Source organism: Alternaria dauci, chromosome 5 (genome assembly GCF_042100115.1).
Source record: "Alternaria dauci strain A2016 chromosome 5, whole genome shotgun sequence".
Taxonomy (NCBI): domain Eukaryota; kingdom Fungi; phylum Ascomycota; class Dothideomycetes; order Pleosporales; family Pleosporaceae; genus Alternaria; species Alternaria dauci.
Genome location: NC_091276.1, coordinates 2,046,892 through 2,074,741, shown reverse-complemented (window position 1 = coordinate 2,074,741; position 27,850 = coordinate 2,046,892). Strand labels below are relative to the sequence as shown.

The following is a 27,850-nucleotide window of genomic DNA, read 5'->3' as shown; positions in this document are numbered from 1 at the left end:
CTGCAATGGAAAGAACATGCAAAGTCTCAAAGCAGCGACCGCACCAAAAGGTAAAGGACTAAGGATGTGTTTGAAAAGACCGAGACCACTACAAGCCGATAAGACTCTCAATAGACCTCTAGGCATTTCCTCCTATTCTGTCGCGAGCAAGACTCGAAAAGGCAATGGCACCGACTAACAGGATCAGACGTGCATCGTAGGCATGGGCGTAGGCGTTTTCTTGCTCATATCTTCTCCACGGCATATATCGCGACATGTTGACCACAAGAAAAACGGGTCATCAGCTTGGCAGAGGGATCGAAGGGGGGCATGTTTCTCTAATGCTTGCAGCTCCCCGAGCGTATACATGTGGAGAGCTTCACCCGCCGGCTCGGTACGACCTGCCAATGACACACCTACTCTCCCCCACCCCTGAAGCAACTATCAGTAGAACCAGCCGGATAAGATCCAGAACCGAAGGACTGTTGCATGGCTAGGATATATTGTCGCCTCGTGGTTTGTATGCTGTCTGATCTGCAACTTGCTCAATTGCGTCTAGCGAGAGCGCCCGGGTACCAGGAATTAGCTCTAATGTGCTCAACCGCGACTCTGCATTCGACCTTGTGGATGCAGGTGCGCATAGAAGCCGATAACCGCCAGCAACGGCCAATAGTCAGTTACATACAATACAGGCTACGCCAATGGTGGGTCCCTGTCCTTCGTCCAAGTCCCTGCATGCATGCGTCCGGCGCACATCCCCTGTTGACAAGTGGTAAGCTGAGCTTCCAGGTCAGAACAGTCGAGCAGTCATCGAAGAAAGAATACCCCGTCAAAGTGTGATCTATCCGTACAGTCGTCTTCGTACAAGGTCGGCCCAAAATTACGAGCCAAAGTCCATCTTGAGCGCAATTTTCGGCATGCCATCGTCCTCCCTACTGGTCTCCTGCCTTCTCGGCCCTTGTCCACTTTTCAATACACCTTCCATGAAGCTCCTCTGCTCATTGTCTAATCCAGTTACCACGCCTCTGAACGCTTGTTGATCCGCACTAGCAATCTCCAGCAACCGCGCCGCAGTTTCCTGGCTAGCCTTGGGCTCTTTCCGCGCTCGTGCTAACAAGGCAGGTATTATTATCTTGGTTGCAGTCTGTCGCTGTGTTGGTTGTGGCAATGTGGAGATGAATGTGACAAGAGTCTGTGCAAGCGTTGTCCGTGACTCGTCGAGGCCCTCAACATCAGACGGTGCTGCAAGGAACGACAAGGTAGGTGGAAGGATAAGCTTTGCGATGCCTGTCTCGAGAGCGCCCTTCTTGGGTAGGAGGAGGAGCGAGCGACAGCAACCTGCTGCTACCTTGCTCGTTGTTACTGTGCCGAGACAGTCGAATAGGTCATCGATGAAGCGCTTGACGAGTGGGTCATTGGGCAAGAACGCAGAGGCTACAGAGCTCAGTAAGATTGTGGTTGCAAGAATCGTGTTCTTCTCGCATGCGAGGGCGGCATCAAACTCGCGTTGTTGCGCGTATCTCAAGATTGCAAGGAAGCGCGCTAGTGTTGCACGAAGTTGCTTGCTGGTATCATCCGTCCCTTCGGCATGTGGCGCAAGACTGGTGATGAAACGTTTGAAGATCGGAAGTGCTTGCGGAATGACTGTTGCTTGACACGCCCCAGTGCTCAGGATAGTTGCAAAGATGTGAAGAATGCAAGCGTGCAGGTCGGCTTTGATGATTGACGGGAAGACTTGCGCAGCGTCCACGAGCGCGGATAGGGCCGTTGTCAGCAGAGCGACTGCCTCCTCGTTCATCTCGTGGCGCGCTTTTGCTTTGCTGTCTTCCAACCCAGGTACGAGTCCGGACAGTACCAGTACCATGATCTTGGTCAACTCGAACAACTGATCGATATCTTCAGAAAGATTCTCGTCAGCAGCAGCCCCCTGGTCTCTCCGCGCAGACGGATGGCCAAGGCACAGATTGCGCGTAATCTCAACAATGACCGTCTGAACTGTCAAGCCCTCGGTGAGCACCAAGCGATCCAGCATATCCATAGTTTCCGAGAAGACCACTTCCCGATAGATTGCATGACCAGATACTGATGGCCGTAGGATCTTCTTTAACGCCTGTAGAATCTCCAAGATTTGCTCCTTGGAAGCTTGCAGGTCACCTGGACGACCCGCTAGTGCTTCGAACGCGAGTCCAAAGAGCACAAAGAAGAAGGCGACAGGCTCATCGCGGTAGTTGATGTGACCAGACTTTCCATTGGGCGTGGATTCGGACAGCTCAGTTTTGCCATCTAAGGCGTCAAAGACGAACTCGCTGTCTTCGTCGATAAGGCTGGCGATGGCATCTACCAGATTAAGCCATGTGTCTTGGTAAAACTGCAGTATGTTAGCACGTGCTAGAAGTCGTCAGCGACCAAGTGTACCTTCAGTAGTGTCTCGCGATTAAGCGCTGCATAGATCGTATCGAGACTTCCAGACAGAGAGGCCGAGCCCATGGATGAGGAAATGTCAGGCTCAAACCTCAGACGGGCATATTCTCGTAGCGATGCCAGCCAGAGAGGAGTCAGTTTCGCGATATGTGGCTTCAATACGTCCACCAAATAGCTCTGCTCAGCGCTTGCAATCTGTAGCTCAGCCCAAGCAGAGAAGACCGCCATCTTGACCATGACTTGTGCGTTGGAGCTCAGTCCTTTGAGGTCACCGATGGCTGCAGTTTCAGATTCGCTAGAGAAGTTCTCAAGCGCTGAGACAAGCAGCTTGAGAATACGACCCATTCGATCTACATCGGTCACGATACCGGTAGCGATGAACGTAGCGCAAACATTGACAGCTTCAGCAGCAAGCTCGGGCGACGAGTCCGCTGCAAACGCCGGCGTAAGAGCTGAACCAATCTGAGCCTGGTACTGCTCGAGGAGAGTGACTTCAGCGAAATCGGGGTCGGGTGTTTTGCCAAACAGCTTGAGCACCTGATCAATGATCTTCAAACCGCGGATCCTCAGCTGCACAACACCGGCTGTGGATGCAGAGAAGGCGATACGCACAACATCAGCGATCCTCTGCTGCAATGCCATAACGCAGGGCGATTCCTCTCGGAATGTAGCCTCTTTGCTCACCATGGCAACAAGCTCGCTCAAGCAATCCATACCGAAAGTCCGGACTTGCCACTTTAATAGTTCCTGACTGACTTGTGCGCCATCTCCAGCTTCGGTTCCGGGAGCATTAGACGCTGATGCGAAGCCCGCGACTTCCTCGTCCTGCAGATCCGTCGCTCCTGCTTTTGGCTTTGTTTCGATCTTGTCTTGCGTCTCGACCTTTTTCGTTTTGGTAAGCACCGAGTGACAGCGTTGCACCCAAGTCGCAGTGTCTGATAACCCTGTTTGGTGCAGCCAGTTGCGGATGATGTTCCGCACGACCTCGTGCTCCGAATCACGGTCAAGCACGTGCCACAACTGGTCTTCGAGGCCAGGGTCACCGGCGCGAATGACTTCTTCGGTGTTGCGTCGCATGAGGTTGTGTAACCCATCAATAGCCATGTCCCTTATTTGTGCCGAATTGCTCTCAATAGATCGCTGTAGTTGTTTGACGTAAGCCGAGAACTCCATGTGACCTGGCGCATACAACGAGATGTGTTCCTGGCAACGCAAACTCTCAATGACGACCAACTCGTCTGCATCACCCTGGAACAGGTTGACGAGGGTCATGATAAGATCGCGTGCTTTTGCAACATCCTGCAGGTCCGGTCCGAGTACGTTGATAGTGCTATCAACGCATCGCGCAATGACGGCAGGGGTGGGTATATCGATCTCTATGTTCGAAGATGCGAGAGACGCCGACTCGTCATTATGTGTGTCCGCGGCATATAGTTGTGCCAGCATACCGAGGGTACTGGTGACATAGCTGGAGAAAGAGAGACCAGCAGAGTCAGCTACCCTGGATAGGCTGTCAATGGCCCAGAAGTGCACAACCGGATGTGGATCATTGCCCAGTGACATCAGTATTCCAAGAATGTTCTTGAGATGGAAGCCAGCAGCCATACCACCGAGCTGAGAGTGGATGCATCCCAGAGCGACAGCATAACCGGAACGAGCATTAGGCTCACGGTTAGCAACAATCTGGTCCACCAGGTAGTTGACTTCGGTGGTTGTAAGAGCGTTTCCAGAACTATTGCACAGACGTCCCAATGCCTCACCGGCAAGATTGCGGATAAATGGGTCGGGGAGGATGACAAAGAGCTGGTGGAGTCAGTAGGAAAAGACAATAAGACCCGCGCAGGCAACTTACGTGCAACAGATCTTGCATCACCTTTTCGACAGCCGGTCCCTTCAAGCTGCCAGGCGCCGAGTGGGTCTCCTTGACTGCAACTTTCAGAGCAGACAACACAGCATAAGCGATATTAACCATCATAGCCGTCTTTCTGTTGATATCACGCTGCAGGCTACTGGCCGATAAGAAGGATGTCATCTGCTCTAGAATGCTCTCTTGAATCCTAGCTGTTTGCAACGGCAGGCATATGGCGAACAGCTGAAGTGCCGAGTTGACTACTTCAGTAGCTGGTGGGTCAGGAAGCTCATGGTTCTCGTCCGACGTCCTGATGTACAAGGATATCGAATCGTGTTCGCGAGCCCCGCAGATGGGCGAGAGGAGCGTGCGATCGATAATGGCTTCAGCTCCATGCCTCGTGAGCCAGTGGTGATGAGTACCAGTCTCTTGCTCTCCAGGAAGCGGCTTGATATCGAATCCCCGCACCAGTCCAGTGACTCCAAAGCCATGATTATCAGCAACCTCCCAAATGCTTTCGAAAGTTCCCGCTGCACTGGCAATCGCAGTACTGAAAGAGCTTGTGGTGTAGTTATCGGGCTCTGCAAAGGAGGCAATGGCGAACGGTAGTAGATTGGTCTGCAGTAAGACCTCGTGGCTACTGGCTGGGCTCAATTCAACAAGTCTAGTGTAACATTGAAGTACCCTCCTCCGTACCATCAGGTCGAAGTCGTGGAGTTGAAGCGCGGGAGACAGGCGTTGAGACATGTCGTCGGTTGTCTTCTTAGCCGGCAAAGTGTTCAAGAACATGGTTGTATTCTGCAACATCGCGGCCAATCTCTTGGTGACATCCAGTGTCAATATTCGGCTGTTGAATTCCAGGAATGTCAGGATGGAGCCTAATGCGCACTCCCGAACGTGTGCCAGGAAGCACAGTTCTAGATAGTTCCTCTGCACCATGTTGTCTCTATTCAGCGGCTTGGGGAGTGCGTTTTTCCACAAGAGAAGTAATTGTGAGAGATGTATCTTGACAAAGTTGGGACCAAGAGTCATTAAACCTCCGATGAGGATCCATGCAACTTGTATTTGGGTAGAACCAATTCTGAGATCTGAATTGCTCGCAGACTTGAGCAGGGAAGTGGCTTGTGATAGTACTCTTGAGTTGACGTCTACAGACCCATGAAGTGGTTGAGATGTAGACGTGCTGAGTACAGCAGAAAGACCGTTGGCCAAACCGACGCACTTCCTGGGAGATTGCCTTGGCCCAGCAAGGAGGCCAAGCTCTCGATTGACGCTGTTCATGCATATGGTGACGGCTGGAAGTAGCTGAAGAGGACACGCAAGTACGAATGAGCGAAGACAGGCTGAGGCGGTTACCTGGACTGTATAACTGGGATGCTGCAACACCTGAAGGAGTGCATCGCGGCAGGAGTCGGCAATGACGTTGGTGGCCGATCCTAAACTATTGAATAGTGAGGATAGTGTACTCAGCGCCCCAATGAGGGTCTGTTTCGTCGGCTCTGGGCGTTCTTTGAGTGCTTGGGGATAGTCCTTCAGGATGTCATTGACCAAGAACCTTGCAGCGTTGAGCTGGCCCGACTCTCCAAGCATTTCGCGGCCAATGACTGATTCCAAGATGACGGCGACAAACTTCCTAGTACTGAGAGTGCGGTAGCGGTTCTGAACGATGACGTTGTTGCTGAGTATATCCGTGAACAGACTCCGCGCAATCTCTGGGTACTTGGTTTCGATGATTTGCTCGCCTAGGCCCTTGATGGTTTTGATGTAGCACACGGCGATTCCAGCTCTGGCGCGATTGCCGGCCTGGGGTCGACAGTACTGTGTTGCGAGCAGTTTGAAGAGACTTGCTATTGTAAAGGAGAGCTGTGTAGCCGATTTCTTCGGCGCTGGAGATTCAGGGCGCTCCATGACCATGTCGTCGCCATCATCGTCGCCTGGTTTCTTCTTTTTCTTTTTTTGCGCAGTCGATGAACGGGTGATACCAAGGATCGGAAGGTCGACTGGCGCGTTCTCAGAGTAGTTCTTTACCAAGGCGGCGCTGATGCACGAAGCAACAGCATGTCTCACAGACGACGAAGGGCTATCGATGGCCTTCCAAGCCACGTTTTGCAGTTTGTCAAAGTCATTGGAGTTGTCGAAGAAGGTGGTGTGTCGGAGCAGTTGTTCCAGACAATAGCAGACAGCCGTCTGGACGAGGTATGACTTGTCGCTACCAGCATTGCGTGCCTGCTTCCAAGCATCTCTTGCGATGAGCTCATCGGCATGTGAGCTAACCCCTTTGAAGACCTTGCCTACAGCCTTGAATACTGCCGCCCGCAGTCCAGTGTAGTTTTGCGAAAACTTGACGAGGCCCAGCAGCGACTTGACTGCCAGCGGGGAGAGGCCTATAGCGCTGTCTCCTGCCGCCTCGAAGATGGCGCCCAGGCAGTGCACAGCCGCGTGCTTGGTCCTGACGTCCTTGTCGCTCTTTCCCGCCGCATTGATGATGCCGACTGCCTCGTTGATGGACTCAAACAGCAGCTTCCTGTCGCCCTTTTCGAATATGCCCGCGATGGCTCGCCCCAGGTTGTTTCGGATTACGCGCGTGGGGGCGGGGGATGCGAGGTTGATGATCTGGAATATCTCCTTCTTGATGTAGATCTGGTGCGCCGAGGCACCGTCGCCGTCCAGGGCAGCTACATGGCGGGCGAGGTCGGAACTGAAGGTCAGCAAGTAGAGGTCTTGCTGCTCCGAGGGGAGGGCGTGGAGCTTCTTGATGTCGAGCTCGGGGTTGGAGGGGCCCTTGTCCGCGGCTGGCTCGTCGGCGGCCATGTCTTAGGAGGAGATTGCGCGACTTGGGTCGTGTTGTCGCAGCCTATCGCATTCGGCTGTTCATATCGCGCCGTGTCCTGCTCTTGACAGATGTCGAGTGTGGAGATGCCGGTGGATGCAGGTGGGATTGCGGACCCCCGTCTTGGCAGGCACGGTGTGCATCCCCAACTTTTGTCACACGTGAAGATAGCAATCCATGTCGATCTCCATGTCTATTGCAGTTCGCCGTGCGGTATTGTCTGCTCTCTCCAAGGACAGTGCGATAGCCTGCTCCTGTCGAAATGTCCCGCGCTCGAGGAATTGGCGCATACAAGAACAAGTGCGATGTTTGAGCACCACCCAAAATCTACAATCAGGCCACTCGTACGTCGTCCTCGCAACCCAACGGCACACCTCTGACACGCGACAGCAAGTGGGCGACGATCAAACATGACAAGGCCAAAAACGACGCTGGCAAGTCCAAGCAGCGCTCTCTCATGACCCGCGACATCACAAACGCCGTCAAGCTCGCCGGCCCAAATCCCGACCTGAACCCCCGCCTCGCCCTCGCAATCTCCACGGCAAAAAAGTCGGCTGTGCCAAAAGCCTCCATCGAAGCCGCAATAGCCCGTGGACAGGGCCTCTCCGCGTCGGGTGCCGCCCTCGAGAACGTCCTACTGGAAGCGATCTTACCGCCCTCCATCGCCACGATAGTCGAATGTCAGACAGACAACAAGCTGCGCACCCTGGCCGATCTACGCCTCCTCGTAAAAGAGGCAGGTGGCAGTGTGTCAACGGTAGCCTTCATGTTTGAAAAGAAAGGTCGGATAATACTACGCAAGAAAGACGGCGTTGGCGTCGACGAGATACTGGAGCCAGCTCTAGACGCCGGCGTGCTGGACGTAGACGAGGACGCCGACGGCAGAGTCGTGCTGTACACGGAACCTGCATCGACAAACAAGACGGCGGAGAAACTGGCGAAAGAGCTAGATCTCGAGATTGAGGAGAGCGAGATCATCTACGATCCCAATGAGGACACAAAGGTGCCTTTGGAAGACGAGGGGGCAGCCAAAGAATTGGGAAGCTTCTTGGACGACCTGCAGGAAGTGCAGGGTGTACAAGGAGTGTACATGAACTGGACAAAGGGCAGCATAGGAGATGATGTCTGGGAGGAGTTGAGAGGCAAGGTCACTGCCTGATCTCTGGCTCTGACTCTCCAGGCTGTTGTACGTTTTTGTAATATACAGTATTGTACAATACCGCTGATATCCATGCGGAACAAGATGTATCCCCGTGCTCCGCGCCTCCTACACGAGTGACTCCGTAGCGTCTTAGGCTTTAACTTCATGCCTGTCTCGTAGTCGCTTCTCGTCTTAGGTATTCGTGATTCGGTGCCTTTTACCGGCCCAGTTGCCGTCTCTACTCCTCCCTCCCGGTTCCCAGCTCCCTCAACCTCTCCTGCTCCTCCCTCCTCCTCTTGTTCTCCAAATTCCTCTGCTTCAACCTCTCCAACTCCTTTGCAATCTCATCCCTGTCGTACGGTATCTTGTGCGTCTGGCCTGGCTTGGGCCAGAAATCGGGGACCGTGAATTTGCCGTCGAGATTTGTGCCAAAGTAGTACATGATGCTGATCGGGAAGAGAATGTACATTCCAAACTGGTGTGTCGGGTTAGTTGCGTGCGCGGCATGTTGTGTCGGTCGTACGTGCCTTGAAGACTTCCAGGTTGGGGCCACCCATCTTTGCGGGTTTGTTGTGGGGGGTGGTTTGCGACTTGCGGCGCGGCTCGAAACTTTGGCGCACAAGTGGAGTGATGATGGAGTCGAAGAGGCGCAGATCTGGTCGGTGATGGTTCGGCGATTGGCGCACACAGATCTAATCTCCAGCCTCAGCCAGCGCGTCCGTTTCCTCACTCTGAAGCTGGGGAAGCCATGACCTTCACATACGTCCTCCGCTTCAAGCGTGTAATCCTTGTGCCAAATCACCTGCTCTTCACAGCAATAGATTCGAGATTGCCAAAAACATAATGACAAAGCAGTCATCATCGCCATCCATCTACCTCACTCTGTCGCATTCGGTTGCGTTCACCATGCTCATTCCGTCTCCGCATTCTAGCCTCAGCTCACTGACATCTCACCTAAGAGTCTCCCCAAGATTGATGGATTGATCGTCGGTTAACGCCCTATTCGAAATCAACGGGGCGGTATCTAGGCGGGGCTCCAAGTAAAGCTAAACCCGTGCACTGTAGTTGGTGGCGTACGCCCTGGTGTGCGGAGTCGCTGCTGCGGCAATGTGAATCTCCCCAAGACTCCTACAGGCGTGCATACCTAGGTAATATCCTGAACTCCATCCCATCCCATCCATTCCAACCTCCAACACCACAACAACCACTCGTACAGCTGATACCCATCCAACCATGTCCGACGAACCCATCCTGACAACCTACCACGGCAAAACCGCCATCATAACCCTCAACGCACCCAAGAAACTAAACGCGCTAGGCACCGATGGCTACTACAAACTCGCCCGCGCCATGAACGAAGTCGCCGCCAGAGACGACATCTACATCACCATCCTCACGGGCACAGGGCGTTTCTTCAGCGCAGGCGCAGACGTAGAATTCGGATCCAAAGTCGACGACAGCGCCATTGACGAAAGACATCAGTACCTAAAGGCGTTTGTGGCCAACAACTTGCACATAACACATGCATTCTATGCGCATCCCAAGATCCTCATTACAGCGCTCAACGGTCCGGTCGTCGGTCTCAGCGCCGCGTTGATCGCTTTCTCGGATTTCATCTACGCGGCGCCACATACTTTCCTCCTCACGCCCTTTTCCTCTCTCGGCCTTGTAACAGAAGGGAATGCGAGTATAGGCTTCGTCCGGCGCCTCGGCATTTCAAAAGCGAACGAGGCGCTCATCATGTCGAAACGCATCACATGCGACGAGCTCGTAGCGACGGGGTTCGTGAACAAAGTCATCGACGCTGGAGTTGACGTAAAGAGCGAACAGTACAGTGAAAAGTTTTTGGCCGAGGTCAGGAAGGAGGTTGACGATAGACTGGGTGACCATCTCAATAGCGAGAGTCTGGTCTTGATCAAGGAGTTGATTCAGAAGCCGATCAGGGAGGCGTTGGATCGGCAGGGTGTGGTCGAGGTCATGGATGGATTGCAGAGGTTTCTAAAGGGCGTGCCACAGAAGGAGTTTATGAGACTCGCGAGCGGGGAGAAGAAACATAAGCTGTAGGATTTTCCTCGTGTAAATTCGCAGGGAGACGGAATATATGCAGGCTCTTTTGCCTCATGTTCACTTTCACCTGATCTATTATTGTATGCTGGTGCTCAACCCAATGATACGCCCTCTGTAGCCAAGAGCTCCCCACCAAGCGCATCATGCTGAGTCGGACTCGCGATATCCACGACCGGTCTACTCGCTGTTGACGTATGATCCGCCAAATCCTCCAGCGGACTGGGTCTATGAGGCGGTGTGCTCCTCCTCTTCTCCTCCTGCAACTGATGTTGCACGTAACTTGTATACCGTAGCGCAACGAACAGCATAAACGCACTGACACCGACTGTAATAGCCGCGCGGCGAGTGAGCACCCAACGGAGACCCTCAACCTCGGAGCGCGCGTCAGAATTGAGAGCGACTGTGATCTTGTAGTTGAGTTCCTGGATCTGGCGGAATGTCAGTACACATAGTTTGTACAAGCCAGGGCAAGACGTAAACATACCTTTGTCTCCATGTGTCGCTGTTCCTGCCTAACAGCCATCTTCCTGTCGTCAAATAGCCCCTTGAGCTCGTCCCTCAGCCCACCCGTCTCCTGGCCCAATCTCTGCCCGAGAATATCAACCTCGTGTTGCAATTGTCCCCTCTCCGTGCGCATCCTCTCCATCTCTCCTTTCCGCGCATTCCCAATCTCTGTCTTCAATTCGCTGCATGCCGCGCGGAAAAGATACGTGTCGTTCTCCACGTTGCTCTTGCTGACAAGACCTTCGCGCGCCAGAGCCATGTTATCCAATAGCGTCTGTCGCACAGCTTTCATAAGGGTAATGGATTGCTCGGGCGTGTATGAGGATTGCGAGAGTCTGCGGACGAGGCCATAGGTATCGAAATGGTGGACATATGGTGGCGTTTTCAAGTGCGGCGCCCTGTGAGACTCTTCTTCTGCGGCGGTGGGTATGTGGAGGACGCTGTCGAGGGCTTTCGGCTCGCTCGTCTTAAGAGGTTCCGGCGCTGGAGTCTTGGGCGGCGCAATTTCCTCGGTTGCGCTGGTTTTGCTGGGCGTGGATGGACTGGTTGTTGCTGTTGGCGCATCTTCCTCGCCTTCTTCTTGTTCGTGAATGGGGTCTTGTGGGGGTTTCTCCGTGGTCGCCGGGCCTTTTTGTTGAGGTTCTTTTGGTGGCTGTTGGTCTAATGCTGGAGCTGCGTGTTCGTACGCCTTTCCGTATCGCTGTGGGATCGTCTGCTCCGACCGGCGGGTCGAAGTCGTGAGATGACGACGTGTCCGTCGCGTGCGGGACGCATTCTCCTTTGCTATCGACGCGCGCACTCGAGGCGATTTCGCCGGCTGGAACAGCATGGGCCATAGGAATGGCAATCTCGGGGCAGCCATATCGCAGTGTTGTCAAGCTTACCAAGTTCAAGCTCCGAATGATGGAATCCTCAGATGCGAGATTTCGGGTAGCATCGGTAGGCTTGGCGGGGGGTCTGCCATCCTGAAGTGGACATCCATGCCGAAGTCGGGAACCTCCACAGCTCACCATCGGAAAAGCTGTGTCATTCTCCCGTCTATGAACCATGTTTGGTTTCACGTGGTCACACGGTTGATCCCAAACATGTAAGATCTTTGAGTACTAATCATCCCAATAAGTATGGATTGTAATGTCTCTGGATTGATACTAAAATGGACATGACGTAATTTGTTTGCATTCCTGCTTCAGCACCCCAGTGCTGGTTTACCTTTGTTCGTCATGTCAAACCATGATAGCATCCACCATGTCCTCCGCAACAGCACTTAGCCGCCTACTGACGCTCGGCGTCTTATCAGGTGTCTGCACACCATCAGAGCCCTGCTCTCCATCTGCACGATGGCGGCTAAGCGGCGGTGGAAGTAAAAAATGTCGCAACGAGCGAACGCGCACGGGTGTTCCCTCAGGCTGGTATGGCGACGACGTGCGGAACGAGGGTACCCGAATTGGAGTTCCGGCTCCAAAAGGCGAAGGCGGTATGAAAGAGTACCGGAAAGCAGGGTGCTGAGACCTACTCGGCTCCGCTTCAGATGCTTTCTGATTTGGGTCAAGTCGAGCATCTGAAGTGGCAAAAGTCGCGCTTGTAGAGATCCGTTCCGTGGCATCGCTCTTCTCCCTTTGCCTGTAACTTGTTCAGCATACGAAACACTCGAGGACTATTGTATACTAACTTGCATCTCTCACACAGCTTTGGTGTAGGCTTCATTTGAAAGGGCCACAAAGCCAACGTGGCCAAGACGCCGATACATGTCAGTGCGACCATCAGCGCAGGATAGAGCCCATAGAACCAGAATTCGAGCCAGGAATGCGCCGTGAAGGACTTCATAGTGGATTGCCTGTAACACGGTCTGTATTATAGAGCGCGCGAGCTAAATGGGGACTATGGGAACTGCCCGTGCCTTTGGAGAGAACCCAGCTGATACAGCAGTCCCGGGGATGTAGACAACCTCTTTAAACTCTCAACAACAAGCCATCAGGCGCCCGTCCCGTCCCGTATGGCTCGCCCCGTACCACACGACTAGAGCTTCCTACCCCATAGAGTGTGTATGCGGGCTTGGGGCACTGTCTTGTGGTTGTTGGTCAATGAACCGTTCATCCCCCATCACTGCCTGCGATGATAGGCCAGATAGCACTCCAACTTAGACGAAGAGATGTGAATGGTTAAGAGCCAGATAAGATGGGTCAGTCTAGCTGTCGCGGTCAGCAAGGTCGACAATGAGGCCCGAGGGATTTGAAACATGACCACAAGTACACCTTGCTGTGCCGCATCCCATACGTTCAGCGGCACCGATCTCGGACAACTTTGGTTTGCTGGCGCGATGAACTTCCAGTGATAGCCCGCAGATTGTATAGGGCTTCGTTCTCGAACTTGCTGTTTTGAACTTGTCGAAGAACGGTTCGTGACATTTCAGATCAGGACTCGTGTCTGAGACCGACTCTCGCTTTCTGAAACTTGCGCGCATTATTTGGGATGAAGACATGTCGGGCGTAAAAGGGCTGCTCACGCGCAGCTGTGGTGTTTGCGGACAGCTTTGGAAGACTCGAGTGCTCATACTCAAATGCATGGACAGTATGTGTAGATCTGAGTGAGGCCAAGGACATATTGATTCGTCGGTACGTCGAGCAGCAGTATCAGATTGACCTGAGCCATCCTCTGTCAGATTGGTCGTCCAAAATCATTCTCAACCCCAACGAATAGCCGCCAACAATGCTCTGCAGTGGCAATCCATGTACCTAGTGTTTCCAATATACCGTAACCAGTACGTTTCCTGCTTGCTGCCAATCCGAAGAGGCCGCCAAAGTTCTCCACCAACATACCGAACCCCAGATTCGCCATCGACTCGGGTTCGTGTTTGGACCTGAGTATGGAAGCAAAGCTCGTGCCGGGTCTTCTGATGTGTGATGCGGCGGATGATTAGACGTGAGCTCCAAGGGCGAATTCGCTGCAGACGCCGCGAATTCGACCTAGGCAAGACGTCAGTAGTTCTTTCATGGCCAAGCCAGAAACCAGGCTGATGCGTGTGGGATGATTTGCGACCGGAGCTACACTACCTTGTAGAGTCAAGTCGTCTGAGTTTGGTTAGCGGAGTGTGGTCGAAGCATTGAGTGAGAACCTGCGGTATCCTGGGTCCGACCATCGCCTCCGTTGAGTCCAGCTTCAAAAGTCACATGCCGCCGACGCCCACCATCTGAGCAGCTGATAGCACCGTTGTGCTCTCCAATAAAGCGCGGGCTTTCAAAATAGCTGAAGTCGGCACAAAACCATGTCCTCTGCGTTGCCCAACACGACCATCGCTGTCGCATAGATCCTTGAGTTCTCCCGAGCCGCCGCAGTCCACCGTATCTTCCAGTTCGCCTTCCTCTCGACCCAATCCTCCTCGATATCTCCACCCAAGGCTCAATCTGCTCCTTGTGTAGCACCGAAGGATGAATGCCAGGTACTTTGTCTATTGACCATACGGCTTCTCGTTCGGCTCGTGTTCCTCTACCGCCACTCGCAGCTGCCCATACTGAAGGCTTGACCAATTCTCTGATGCGCGGTACGTCTCTTGATGAGAGCCTTTTTGCGTATGGGAACATATGGGTTTCCGAAGTTGTGAGTGGCTCACTGGCGGTTATGGGTCGTCGCCAAACCATGGTTGAGCGTGAAGGCTTGACCATGTATAGGGCGTTCGAATAGTCTTCGTGCCCAACGAGGAGTGAGATTCGACGTGACGTCAGCGGATATGCCTAGATATGCGATCAAAGCGACGAAGAGTTTTCGCGAGGTTAGGAGATATATCGTTCGGGTGAAGTATCATCGCGATTCGAAGTATCCCCGTCGTTCCAGGGATTCTCATAGAGTTGTTCGGATCCCGGCCACTGTGTGTAGGCAATGTCTTCGCTGTTCAAAGGGGATTGAGGTGAGCCGGTGCGAAGGGTGCGCGACGCGGATAGGTCATCCGTGCTCTCGAGGTCATTTCCATCAGCCTTCCCATGCAGACCACGCCGCCTCCACCGATCCAAAGCACTCTTAATACCCTCCGCAGCCAATTCAAACAGCATCCTGTTGACTAACCGGACTGGACGCTGGAGCGCAAGGTCAAGGAATATAAACCAGCGCGACCTTGGCGTAAAGAACACTCCCATGAACTCGTTTTTCACGGTAAAGCTGTCGCCATTGGGATCCGGATTCACGAAGCGTCTGACTGGACAGAGGAGGCAGACCATTCCCATACACGTGAAACTTGTCATGTGGAAAATATCGAGTGGAGCTCCCAAGAGAGCTTCTAGGGACCACCATCCGTCCCGGGGTGGTATGTAATATTGGCATGGCCACCGGTAGCTAAAACAATCGCGAGATACAAGGAAGGTATAGTCGAAATTGGCTGAAGGGATGGAGCGAAGAAGTGTGATGAGATTGGCGGGCCGCTCTTGGAGACGAGAATGCCAGTACGCGCGCATGTACTCGCACTCGGAAAGTACCCAGAAGGAGATTGCGAAGTGGATAGTGCATTCTTGAATGAATTCCCAAATGTCTTTGGCGGAGGTAGATGGGGGGGCAAAGGTAGGTTCGTGTCCAGATTGCGATCTGACCGAGGTGGACAAGCGTCATCGAAAGTAGTGTTGTGTATAGTGTGGGAGGGCTCGGGTCTACGTATCTTGGACCTTGATCATTGGTATCGTTGCTAGAGTAGTCGTTTTCACCATATAACCTGACGACGAAGATCAAGGGAATCGCCATCCAGATTAATTGTGCGGGAATCACTATCCAGAGGAGTTGTACGGCGATGTAGTCGACACGTACAGGCCGCATCTGGAAGATGCATATCGACATTAGGGACAACAAGCAATAGGTCGCGAACCGAGTCTTTGTTGGTATCTCGTAACGCGGAAACATTTGCGACGCGTGCACCTGAATCGTGTGACGAGTGATTACAGAGAGCGGCATCACGACGCTCGTAACTGGCGATGATGAGGGCAGAATGTGCTCGTTCTTTAGAGGTGCAGTCGCTGAATTCGAAGAAGATTGGTTGTGTCGTACGATGTTATTGCAGCGGGGCTAAACAAAGCTGTCGGGCAAGTTGTGATGAAGAAGTGTTGAAGTGCATGAGGCGCGTGAATTTTGGCAGTGTTGACTATGTAGCCTGAATACTTCGGTAGCGACATCTTCGAGCCGTGATTGATCCGTTCGTAGAACCACCGTCGTGTACAGAGATGCTAGGCCCTCGGTCTTACGAGACTTCTCATTACAGAGTATCTCCTTGCACGTGAGTCGTACGAAACGCAGAAGATGTGGTCGGCTCGTCATCTTTCAGGGGTGCCATGTCACTCTGATTGCCGACAACAGGTCGTGTGATCACAACTCATGACCATCGATTGCATCTTCAACCGGCAACGACTCATAGCCAAGGGGAAATGGCAGAACACCTTCGAACCTCGGAGGGTACCGTTCAATGCTCATGTTCTGTAGCTCTTGTTTCTCGACTGTGAGATCCACGATCTGGCTGTCAAGTCTCATGAGAACATTCGCGGTAGCTGTCTTGGAATGCGAAGCCTCGAGATCCGTCCAGTCCGTAGCAGAGGCTCTGACACCGGCATAGTAGAGGCTAAAGGAGGCAAGAGAAGACGAAAGAGTTCGAAGCTCGGAGATCTGAAGCGAGATATAGACCGGCACTAAAGCAATGTCAGCGTCCGCTCGTGAGAGGCCACCATTGATCAACTTCCATTCAGTTCAAGTCTTGGAGAGAGATGCAGGCTGAGATAAGATCAAAGCAGATTGCTTGGTTACTCAAGCCCGCCCACCACCCAACCTCCCATACTTAAATGGGCTGCCAGTGACCTTGACCTATGGCCACCTACTCGTTGTCACCATCACCATCACCATCACCATCATTTGACCATGTTCCCGGCCGGGGGCGGCGGCCGCTCCCCTACGGCTCCTCCGCCCACGGGTTCTCGTAGAGAACTGGACTGTCGAACATGTCGGGCAGCGGGGGGGAGGACGTCGTCGTCGACTCCCGATTGACCTGCCGCTGAGTGGTTCTGGATTGGTCGTCGCCGGAGGATTCCGCAGGTGCACAAAGGCCAATGAAGCCAGGTGATAAGGAGCCCATACGCGACAGCTATTGCGACCACGACGGGCACTTCCCACCTGGTGGGGAGTTTCATGGCATATGCGACACCGATCGCTCCAGCGACGAAGGTGAGTAGGAGGATGCAGACGTCCCTACATCGGTCTCCCAATATAGGGACCGGACGCAAGGAGAAAAACCGTGAAAGAATAGCGAAAGACAACATAACGAGCGTTGCTTGCATCCGAAAAGTGTGGCAAAGAAGGAAAAGCAGAATTCGGGGCTGCAGCAGCAGTTTTATTCCAACACTGCTACCATCGCAGCTGCTGTTCAGCATGAGCGTAAGTGGTATGAGCGAGGGTGCGATTGCTGCTTGAAGAGAAGCAACTGCCCTGGTTGGATATTCCTTCCTTCCACTTCATGACGCTCGAGCAGCGAGCATCGAGCATAACAGAAGTCGCAGCTAACATTGGCTTCACCCTCGCAACACCAGATTACGCTTTGTAAAGATACAGATATCCCAGCGTTGCGGACGACACTTAGTCAACATGGCACACAAAATCTTGAAACTTGCAACTATTAGCTCGAAACAAAGAAATGGTGAGGTTCACATGTTACGTTGTCAGCTTGATTGTTACTTTCTCACCGTGTTGACGCTTCAATGTTCCGTTGTATTCGCGTAAAAAGGCTGCTCACGCGCAAGAAGCCGTGAGTCTGTTGCAACAACGTTCTATGACGGGTCTAAGTCGAAGCACGTAGACCTTTTCCAAACGAGCACTTGTCAGATCGTGCTCAGACTACAATCACATACAAAAAGATAGGGTTGGCCAGAAGACATAGGAAACGCACTATGCATCTTTGTGGCTTTCGGCAGTGGTCCCAATAATCTACCAAGGTTGTGTGTAGCGTCGGGCGTAATCATGTTGTCGAGCAGCTTAGCACTACATCTGATAATTTTGTGCAGAACACCAGCCTGGTCGCGATGGGTGAATAAGCCTGATCAGCGCAATGCTGAGTAAACATGAACAGGCGTTGTTGAATTACTACGCAGCCACAAACGCTGACGGAAGGTGGGGTCCAGGAAACAACGAGGGTCTGATGAAAGGTGTGGGGCCCAAATGACGATGAGAATTGGGTGTATTCCACATTGGGCCACTAATCTGACTTCAATCTATGAGAACCATTGCGTCGAATGCTCTCCTATGTGATGGCGTTTTCGTATGTAACCTCCCAAAGATTGGACGCGCTGACGTGGAATGAGACTGCTCAAACCGGACTCGAAAGGCGGTAGCAGTAGTGAAAAACCGGGGCCTCAATTTTCTCAGACCGCGAGATTGCAGAAAGCATGTCTTTCCAAGTAAAGACGCATTCAAATTTGCAGGGGTGCGTGGAGTTGGTGGATGATGATGGCACTGACTGAGAGCGAACGACTATGTGGGGTGCGGTGGGGTCGACAGGGTAGCTTCATTTGGGTTAGGTCAACCAACAATAGGGGCGGTCTCACCCGCCAGTCCACCCGTCTTGTCGTCCACTGCTTCCTCTATATTCATCTCTTTTCGCACCAACAGATATGCAAGCCCGATGGGCGTCCATGCCATTATAACCAATATTTCGTGTCCGGACTTAGGCAACAGTCGCTCACTGCTGTCATTTCGCGCACCTTGCGATAGGTCGCCTGCTGTCACGGACACTACCTATGCTGCACGATGACGCAGTAGGAAGCCTCACTACGTCAAGCACTACAGATGGATGTTTATTGAGGTATTATGAAACAGGTTTCCAGCAAAGCACAGTTAAGAGGAATGCTTAGCAAAGTATAATTAAGATGAATGCTTAGCAAAGTATAATTGAGATGAAAGCTTAGCGTGGTATAGCTAAGATGCATCCTTAGTAAAGTCTAATCGAAATGGGTGTGTATCGAAGTATTATTACAATTCCATACCCCTTTATCGGGTAAGAGACTGACCCAAGAGACTGGTGTGAGTCAACTGGACGAGGTCGCAATCCGTAGAGGCCAGACACCACTAAGCCTTCTGAACGGCCACGGGAATGCTAAAAAGCACGTCTTTGAATACCGAACGTAAACTATTTCTTGGATGAACAGTACACGCTGTGAATGTTCCTGTCAAAGGTTGGGCGCAAATATCCGTTGCTCACGTACGCCGTCCTGCTGCCCATGTCGAGCTTGGCACCGTTGGCTGGGCACCTGTAATCGCTACTAGACGTTAGACTAGAACAAAACATCTTCAGGAGAGAGTGACTCACATGTACCACTGGCACTGGTAACCCGGCATCGACTTGATGCTGCGCACTTTGCCATCGAAGTTGCCGAAGATGTTGTTCACATCGGTACAATATAGGTTGCTGGGGATGTATGTGGACTCGCCCTGGAAGTTTGGCTCTTTGTAGATGATACCACCAGCGCCGGCTTGTCTAGCTGACACTTCGAGCTGCGATGCGTTAGAAGAGTTACTGAAGGAAGGATTGATAGAAAGAGTGACTTTACATACAAGTGGTACAGCGCTGACAAGGGTGCTCAGAAGAGCAATGGATAAGACGAAGAATTGCATGTTGTAGGTACTTCGTGTCTGACAATACGTATTATTTGGGAAGGAGTAGAAGACTGAAAAGGCGGTTGAGGGCGTGGTGTTACTTTGGGGGTAATACGATTCTTTATATATTGCTAACAGGAGTAGTGAATGGTTGTAAGACGTACTTCGATCTAACGCTCGGCCTGTACTGCCGTAGTGGAAATGAAGGGTCCGAGCGATATCTGGCGGCGCAACGTGTTAGCAAACGCTCAATCGGATCCGCCACGCATGTTACGCTAGGCGATGTCGGAATAAATAACAGCCACTATGACAAGTGACTGGACAAGCAACCGTGGCGCAGGCTTCCACGTTGAGCAAGGGTTGCACGAAAGTCTTAATGGTCTATGCTTGAACTGTGAAAACAAAGGGAATTCTAGTGGTGGGTTTTCAGGTAAGTGCTTATGTTGAGGCACAGCAGTTCACAACTCTTGGTTAAATGTCCGGATCAGGAAGTCGTAAGCCCCTTCGCCAACTCACTATATGGGGCGCGGATGTGCCCAACACAGGCAGAACTGCGGATTGATGTGTGTGAGAAATGGTCTGTTTAGGCTGCTGAAGTTTTGGTGCAACGCACATAAGACTCGAGCTACTATTGGGGGAAGAGGCTGTGAGCAAGGCTAGAGTGGAATCGATAACTAATCATGATGCTGATCCTCTTGTGGTGATTTCCTGTAGCTTGAAGGTCATGGGAGCATGATCGCCATATAAATATGGCGTCGTGTCCCTGTCTCCTTTAGTGCTGATGGAACCCAGTAACGCTGTGACGGCGTTCTCCAAGTCAAAATTGGGATGCTCAGTGTCAAGCCACAACATGAAAAGAAGTCCATTTCCACCGCGATTCCCACCAGTGAGCTCGAAAACAACCATCACTCCGTTGTCCGGTCATTTGTTATATTTCTCGGATTCTCTCAACTATGCGCCCATGCTCAAGGAAGCTGTGTAGAGCGCAGCTTCAAGACTCAAGTAGGGACGAAGTTTCTGGGTAGAAGGGTCACACTGACCTTCAGTCTGCTCTTCTGGGGATAACCGGCATCCGTCATTTGTGCATGTGTGCGCATCATGGCCTTCACTATGGTCTCCCCATCTGCATGATGGAATCGATTTCGGACCGGTGGCCGCCACCCAGAACCAAGACGGAAAACCTTCTCTTTGTTTGGCTCAGGTTTCAGCCACGTCACTTGAGATAATCGTTACGCATTGTCACCTCTTCGCCTTGTTGTCCATGGTAGGGCGCTGCACAGCCTCTTGTAATGCTCCTTGGTCGCACATGTACAGAGTCTTTGTCTGCAAACACGAGTCTACGCGTCGCTAGATGGCTCTCCTGGTGAATCAAGCCTCTTTCCAACCGCGTACTCTTGGGTAGTATATCGTCCGGTTGGCCTGTCCCGATTCTCTCAATATTGTTTTCTGGTCGGGCCATATCTTGTGCTTCTTAAGCTTTGACACCGACACCGACACCGGGTAGTTCATACTTGGACGAACTGGCGGCTGCAGCGATTATGGGTTTTCTAACTCGGCGCAAATGCGGCCCGTGAGTCGGAGTTTGTTTGTGTCCGGTAGCCAGATGGTTAATGAACTTTGTTTGTGGCTAGTCGTGGATAGGTGCTCCCAGGATGGTAAATTCGCACACGTACTCAATGACCGGTAGGTATCTGTAGCCCAATTGTACGATGATGGTGATGGCATCGCAGATCGGCGCAGGGAATTTGTTCTGATCTTTTCCAGACCTTTGTGTACGGCCCCAGACGTAAGACAAGGGTATGTGATTGAAAGCAGTATCCTCGGGTAAATTCATGATTGTTCCAATAGTGTAGTCAATGACCAGAATCGCGTAGTCGATAATCTCAAAGTCGAGCTTGTGGGGTAGTCAGCCTTGTGGACAAGTACACGCGTCTTGTAGGATCCATCACCGCTTAGCAGAGCGAAATCCCGCTCGACGAGCACTCGGTCCAAATAGTTCGGGATGTGGGGCAAACGTCATTGATCCATGGCTATCAGGATACTTGGGATATTCCACATTGCGGGTGGCGTCGTAAGCGTAAAGGGTTCAGATTGGGATTTTTGCCGAACCTTCAATCAGAGCTGATTAATCGACACAGCGAATAGCCTGACGCAGAGAGCTTCTCACTTGTCCTAGAGACACTCAATCAATCCAAACCATCCGCTCCGTTGCGTCGCGTAAAACTCTTTCAAAAGAGAAGATTTGTCCAGTTTATGCAACACGATGTTAGCACAATCGACCCTAGGGACGATCTTTCTAATCATCAGCGTATGTGCATCGGGGTTTTGCCCATCCGGATTCCATGTTGGGGTAATGTATGATGCTGACATTGCTCCATCATGTTATCTCCTCCTGGGGATCGTAGAATCTCATCACCAGCGGCATCCTGCGATTGGTCCAGGTTGGATAAACCAGTGGAATTCTATGATGTGGAAGTTGGTAAATGTGTCTGATAGAGTGCGCAAAGTCCAGTGTGCCGATCAGGCTGCCAGGGTGCCGACAGAAAAGGGGCAGGGTGGAATTTGCGTTCGCCTCGCGAGGCGCATGCGTGCTGCGCAGCTGCAAACAAATCGGTTCCTTTTCGGCCTTGCGGCTCGGATCCGTAGATTCAGAAGACGCGGAGGTCTGTGCAACTGCAACTGCAAATGACTTGATCAGCTAGTTCTCAGTATCTGATCTTCCAAGGGTGTGTAACGTGACTTCCATATGCAATATGTATCCAGAACGCCATAATGACAGAGGTATCTTGTGAAGCAAATCGTAACCGAACGCCTAACCCTGAAGGTGTACACTGACTTCTTCTTCTCCGTCATTCGCTCCAAGCCGAATGCGGGCGTTCATACACAGGTCCAGCCCAAACGCAACTCCTGCTCCTGACTCACATTGTTCGCCAGAAGTAGTTTATGTAGAAGTGCCGCGAGAACTTGGGATCGATGTTTACGACGTGCACGTCGCCCTTTGTTGCATTGCGGATGACGGCCTTGTTGTACTCGCCAGTCGTAGGGTCGGCCTCGACGTCGATGCCGAGAGTGCGGTAGAGCTTGAGCTTTAGCCTGGGTTTCACATTAGTACGTGTGCCTCCTTGCCCATAGGGAATTGAACTTACACTGTCGCATCTTCGCCCGCTCTAGGTTCAACACCGCCTTCTACGCCCTCCTCTTCCAACTCGCCGGCCACAGCCCCTAATCTTGCAAGATCACTCTGCAGCCTCTCGCCCTCAATCTCCAGATCGCTCGCCTGCTTCGCGATCTTGAACTTCTCTGTGTCTAGCCTTAGAATCTCTGCGGCATGGTTCGTTGGGTTGTGTTGGCTGAGTGTGTGGTTGTGGTTCGCGGAGAGTGTTTGGTGTGTCCGGTTCAGCGCGCTGAGGGAGGATTGGATGGAACGCAGGTGTTGGGTGCGGAACTCGCTGAGTGTGCTGAGGGACTCGTTTATGCGATGCAGTGAGGTCTTATCATTGGCGATTTTGAAGTGTGACGTGCATTGCGCGATGAGCTGGAGAGTGTTAGGGGAGTTTGCCTCGCAGGTGTGCGGAAAGGGTGCATACGGCAGCGGGATCTTCGTCGAGAAGCATATTGAAGTGCTGTGTGTTGCAGGAGATTTAGTGCGGTCGCTTGGAGTATTATCAGATGTTTGCGCAGGTTGGTCTGATGTGGTCTCTGGAGATGTCTATCGCGACTGCCCCACGGTGTTGATGTTCTTGTTTGCGTGGCCCGTGCTGGGTCGCGTGCATGGCAACCGCGACCATGTGGCGCGTGGCGCAGGCGTAGCGTGGCGCAAGCGCAAGCGCATCTAGCCACGAGGCGTACGTCACGGTAAAAGATCGCCTGCTCGGCCTGCAGCTGGAGCTTTCACGAGACAGCCGGTAGTTTGACGCTTACCACTTGCACCAAAGCCATCCCCACGATACCTGCTTGTTAGTTATCGCCTCCTCAGAAGATACAGCTCTCCAATTTTCTTGCGCAATACATACAGCCGCCATGCCGCCGTCATTACCATGTGAGTGAGACAACGACTTCTGGGCCGACGCATGCTCATTCCCGCTAGATGCCGCCGATGTCGAGTCGCCGCTGAAGCCAGAGGAACTACAGGTTCTACGCGCGCAGTACGAGAAAGAAGGCGAATATGTCGGGCTACAGACAAAGTTCAACTACGCATGGGTACGGCTTCCCCGCGTCTGGAGATATCTTCACATACGCACCCGCCTGCCACAACAAGCAAGCTCACGGCATTCTAGGGTCTGATCAAATCCTCGTCACGTCCCGACCAACAGGAGGGAGTGCGCCTCCTGTCTGAGATATTCCGCAACTCGCGCGAGCGCCGGCGCGAATGCCTCTACTACCTCGCCCTAGGCAACTACAAGCTCGGCAACTATGCGGAAGCCCGGCGGTACAACGAGCTGCTGCTGGAGTTGGAGCCCGCAAACCTCCAGGCTGGAAGCTTGAAGGGACTTATCGATGAAAAAGTCGCAAAGGAGGGGCTAGTGGGCGCCGCCATTGTGGGAGGAATCGTGGTCGCTGCGGGGGTGGTGGGAAGCCTCTTGCTGAGGGGCGGCCCTCGAAGAAACTGAACGCGCGCCGTCTTCGCGAGTCCATGACGCGCGCAATATCTTTTGGATTCTTGGTCAAGCCTGGTCCGCAATTATGTTGATGAGTATATGCATAGGCGTTTGGCGGTTCTCTATACCTTTGCCTGGGATGCTATAATTTATGGCAACTATTGATATCTGTACATACAAAGCTCTCCTACTATCCAGGCGACCGTGCCAAACTCGCACCGCATGCTGTATACTCCGTGTTGAGTGATGTTTGGCTGATAGAAGGCCTCAGAACTAGATAGAACATGGGAGAAGCGGGAAGAGACAACAAGTCGAACACAAGGCAATCGACTGCTACTGCGTTCAACAAGACACACATGAGACTTTGCCTCCGCCTCTCCTCCTCCATTTCCGTTCCCATATTATTGACCCCAAGCGGCAAGGTGCTGGATTAGCTCCCTCCCTCTCGAGATACCGCGGGACGAATTGCTGGACCCCACTATCCCTGCTCACCGAATAACGTCATTCCGGTCTGGCAACTTTCGCGCCAAACGTCGATTACTTTACGCCAGACCTTGCTTTGGAGCTTCTGCTACGCCAAACTACCCCCTTAGGTGTTTCCGCACTCCGCTGCTTTACCCAGTGCTTGTCTGCTGTTGCAGCACGCCACCACGTCACTACTTGGACGGGCAATAGCGCATGATAGGTTATTCAATTGGTCCTCTTCCGCGCCTCCTTCCGACACAAGGCCGTGAGCGTACAGCCGTCGCTCGAACGTCACTTCCTGCTTACTTATTCCATTCAGCCTCATACCATCTCAACCTACCACCCTAGGTCCTATCATACACGTCTCAGGCTCGCGACCATGGACCAGTCCAGCAATCAGAATGCGCCGTCACAGAGCCAGCGACCCGGGCATCGCGACATGATGTTTTGCCACGAGTGCGCCGACGAATGGTATCGCGACGAACACGGTCTTTCGTGTCCAGAGTGCGGCTCAGACTTCACGGAAATTGTGAGTTCAGCCGCCGAGATCAGCTTCCAGCTCGCTCGACACGACACGAAGCGGATGTGCCCCGGATTCCGCTAACACGGATCAGATTGAAGACAATAATGACCCACGGGCCGGCACCGGGATGTTTGGTCACGACGGCGACGACTCCGACTCTCTGCCTGACCTCGAACACGCTCCACCTCACCGAAATCCTCATCACAACCCATGGCTGGCCGACGACCCAGACGAGGGGGACATCAGCAATGTTAGGTGGACAGAAACGGGGCCGGGAAGGTACAATCTGCAGGCTACCGTCACCCGCTCTGTATCGCCACAGGGCGGTATGCCGGTTGCAGGGTCCATAGGCGGATTCATGGCCATGCTGAACGGGCTCACCGGAGCTGCATTACGGCCGCCGCAGGGTCAAGCACAGGGTCAGCAGGCACAGGGCCAGGGCGAGGGTCTGTTCTCTGGTACTGCGCCAGGGTCCAACCCAAACCAGTCTGCTTTCCAGGAAGCCCAAAATCAGGGTGCAGGCGGTGGACCTCAAATCCGCGAAGGGACCTTCAGATATCACGGCGGCGCTCGTCTGTTCCCTGGGGGAGGAAACAACCCTGGACGGGCTGAGCCTGTGGACGAAATCACCAAGTAAGTAAGAGCGAACCACCATGCTCGGTCGCCGCTGACAGTATGCAGTGTCCTGACTGGCCTCCTGGCTACCTTTGGCGCACCACCTCCCCGCGTCCACGTCCACAACCATCCCTTAGGCGGCGCCGAAGGTACTTTCCGTGGCGAACACACCCATGGCGTTGGTGAACCGTTCGCGGGCCACCCTATCCTCCAGCTATTCTCCTCCATGGGCATGATGGGCCCCGCTAGCAACATGGGAGATTTTGTCTACTCTCAAGAGGGCCTAGACCGCATCGTTTCTCAACTCATGGAGCAGACCTCAACTAGCAACGCGCCCGGACCTGCGACACAAGCGGATATCGATGCTCTTCCTCGTACCAACGTCACTGAAGAGATGCTGGGCGACGAACACAAGGCCGAATGCAGTATATGCATGGACGAGGTCAATATAGGCGAGCAAGTGACGCTACTGCCTTGCAAGCATTGGTTCCACCACCCATGCGTATCCGCGTGGCTGCTCGAGCACGACACCTGTCCTCATTGCCGAAAGGGCATTACCAAGGGTGGCGAGGGCCAGACGAACAACCCTGCGTCTGCAGACTCACAGACGGATCGTACGTCCCAGATGCCCGGCTCCTTCTCTCCTTCCGGCTCGGGAACTCCAAATGATCCCTACGTTGTTCCCGGAGGATCTCCACCCCCACCGTCCAACGATCAGAGTGGCTCGTCTGATAACGCAGATGCAGGGTCGGGTAACGGTGGCATCAGTGACCGGATACGCAGGGGTCTGTTTGGATCTCCGCAATAGGGATAACACCCTTAAGTCGGTTATATCAAGCTAATCTCCATATACATGGCTAGGGCGAGACCGATTCAGGAGAAGCAGAGAGGTACTGCGAGAGGCGAGACATCTTAGTCGTGAACTCGCCTCTCGATCAGAATCGGCCGAGACTCAGCCACCGGAGATTATTCTCAGCGGCAGACCCAATACTGAAGGGGCACGTCGTATATCTTCCCTTCTTAGTCCACGGTCTCAGCGAACAGGAGCGGACACCCGTCGGTCTACCTCTGGTCTTGATAGTCCAAGCGAGTTGACTCCACATACCACGTCTGCAGAAGGTACTGCGCACGCAAGCGGGCCTTTGACGCGCAGACACTCGCGGCGATCTGGTCGTTCGGCTACCAGGCGACAACGGTCCGCTTGAGTTGCGTTGGCGTCGGTACATTGGTTTAGCGGTGGGCGTCGATGTCTTTCCTTCCCCACGCGTTTGCTCAGTGGGTTCTGTACATAGCCTTCCCTATCCTTCCTTGAATATCAGAGTCTCAGTACAGTCACGGCGTTAGATTTCCAGGATATAGATCCACGGATAGGAGTTTTCATAGTTCAAGAGCATCAATACCACTGATATCATGAGTTGCGTGTACAACCTGAAGAATGCAAAAGATCAAATCTAGTATCGTTCACGTGCAAGATCAACCATGACTGCAATGCCGTCGCCACTTGACAATCACATGCCAGCCCCAATAGCCCCTCACTGGCGGTGTCACCTCGACAACGCAGCCGAAAGACTTTTCTGCCGTGATTTCTCTACTCACGCGCCACGATACGACGTTGAGGCAAAGAGGCGGTGGAGCAAAGAGCGCGAGTGCTGACCTGGCTAGCGCGGCGCCTTGTCAACGGGTGGGGTGCGGTTATGCAGGGCCAGTCCGTGAGTGACTAGGTTCTGGGGTGCAGTGGTTTTGCGGTGAAGAGACTGCACGAGACAAGGCGATGTGATTGTGTTGGGAGCTAGGAGGAGAGGTTGGGGAAAGCAACGATCACAGCCACTTTCGGGACTCGAAGGCGGCGTCGGCGAGGTGCCGGAGGTTGAAGATGGGAAGTGGACGGTCCGAGAGAAAGGGTTGGCGAGCCGAATTGACTGGGCAAGAATGAATTCAGCGGAGCCGATCGAACAACGCATCAACGCATCGACCGCCCATTAGGAAAAGGCTTGCATGACGGTTGAGCGCGCGTCAAGAGCGTCCTTGTCTCAGAGTTGGTTGGGCAAGGTGTCGTGCCTCAGTGGTCGCCTCGCGTTTGACGAGACGAAACGATTCTTGCAAAAGAAAGACCGTGTTACATGCAAGCCATTGGGGTTCGCATAACATCATGCCGAGTCACAGTCACACGTCGACGCGCCATGACCGCGAACCGTGCGTGAGCCCTACGATGTTCGTCGACGATCAGCAAAGATGATGTGCTGGCTCTGCTTAT

The 27,850-nt window shown here is 53.1% G+C and overlaps 9 protein-coding genes across 9 annotated transcripts; 4 read left to right on the top strand and 5 right to left on the bottom strand.

The window, feature by feature from the left end:
- Window positions 1–859: 859 nt before the first annotated feature.
- On the bottom strand, window positions 860–7,060 carry ACET3X_006159 (uncharacterized protein; the record flags this gene model as incomplete). Its single annotated transcript, XM_069452340.1, has 3 exons — window positions 860–2,347; window positions 2,395–4,203; window positions 4,253–7,060. The coding sequence occupies 3 exons, from the start codon at window positions 7,058–7,060 to the stop codon at window positions 860–862; spliced, it is 6,105 nt and encodes a 2,034-aa protein (XP_069306519.1).
- Window positions 7,061–7,256: 196 nt separating this feature from the next.
- On the top strand, window positions 7,257–8,238 carry ACET3X_006158 (uncharacterized protein; the record flags this gene model as incomplete). Its single annotated transcript, XM_069452339.1, has 2 exons — window positions 7,257–7,423; window positions 7,470–8,238. 2 exons carry the CDS (start codon window positions 7,257–7,259, stop codon window positions 8,236–8,238), a joined length of 936 nt encoding a protein of 311 aa, XP_069306518.1.
- Window positions 8,239–8,458: 220 nt separating this feature from the next.
- ACET3X_006157 (uncharacterized protein) lies at window positions 8,459–8,777 on the bottom strand (the record flags this gene model as incomplete). Its single annotated transcript, XM_069452338.1, has 2 exons — window positions 8,459–8,695; window positions 8,748–8,777. 2 exons carry the CDS (start codon window positions 8,775–8,777, stop codon window positions 8,459–8,461), a joined length of 267 nt encoding a protein of 88 aa, XP_069306517.1.
- A 676-nt stretch (window positions 8,778–9,453) lies between these two features.
- On the top strand, window positions 9,454–10,284 carry ACET3X_006156 (uncharacterized protein; the record flags this gene model as incomplete). Its single annotated transcript, XM_069452337.1, has 1 exon — window positions 9,454–10,284. The coding sequence occupies one exon, from the start codon at window positions 9,454–9,456 to the stop codon at window positions 10,282–10,284; it is 831 nt and encodes a 276-aa protein (XP_069306516.1).
- A 228-nt stretch (window positions 10,285–10,512) lies between these two features.
- ACET3X_006155 (uncharacterized protein) lies at window positions 10,513–11,620 on the bottom strand (the record flags this gene model as incomplete). The annotated part of the gene is made up of 3 exons (XM_069452335.1): window positions 10,513–10,550; window positions 10,604–10,715; window positions 10,772–11,620. 3 exons carry the CDS (start codon window positions 11,618–11,620, stop codon window positions 10,513–10,515), a joined length of 999 nt encoding a protein of 332 aa, XP_069306515.1.
- Window positions 11,621–18,928: 7,308 nt separating this feature from the next.
- Window positions 18,929–19,413, bottom strand: ACET3X_006154 (uncharacterized protein; the record flags this gene model as incomplete). Its single annotated transcript, XM_069452334.1, has 3 exons — window positions 18,929–19,058; window positions 19,109–19,293; window positions 19,354–19,413. The coding sequence occupies 3 exons, from the start codon at window positions 19,411–19,413 to the stop codon at window positions 18,929–18,931; spliced, it is 375 nt and encodes a 124-aa protein (XP_069306514.1).
- A 2,900-nt stretch (window positions 19,414–22,313) lies between these two features.
- Window positions 22,314–23,009, bottom strand: ACET3X_006153 (uncharacterized protein; the record flags this gene model as incomplete). The annotated part of the gene is made up of 3 exons (XM_069452333.1): window positions 22,314–22,488; window positions 22,542–22,930; window positions 22,983–23,009. The coding sequence occupies 3 exons, from the start codon at window positions 23,007–23,009 to the stop codon at window positions 22,314–22,316; spliced, it is 591 nt and encodes a 196-aa protein (XP_069306513.1).
- A 406-nt stretch (window positions 23,010–23,415) lies between these two features.
- On the top strand, window positions 23,416–24,005 carry ACET3X_006152 (uncharacterized protein; the record flags this gene model as incomplete). Its single annotated transcript, XM_069452332.1, has 3 exons — window positions 23,416–23,434; window positions 23,483–23,595; window positions 23,673–24,005. 3 exons carry the CDS (start codon window positions 23,416–23,418, stop codon window positions 24,003–24,005), a joined length of 465 nt encoding a protein of 154 aa, XP_069306512.1.
- An 832-nt stretch (window positions 24,006–24,837) lies between these two features.
- On the top strand, window positions 24,838–26,404 carry ACET3X_006151 (uncharacterized protein; the record flags this gene model as incomplete). Its single annotated transcript, XM_069452331.1, has 3 exons — window positions 24,838–24,987; window positions 25,073–25,614; window positions 25,663–26,404. 3 exons carry the CDS (start codon window positions 24,838–24,840, stop codon window positions 26,402–26,404), a joined length of 1,434 nt encoding a protein of 477 aa, XP_069306511.1.
- Window positions 26,405–27,850: the final 1,446 nt, after the last annotated feature.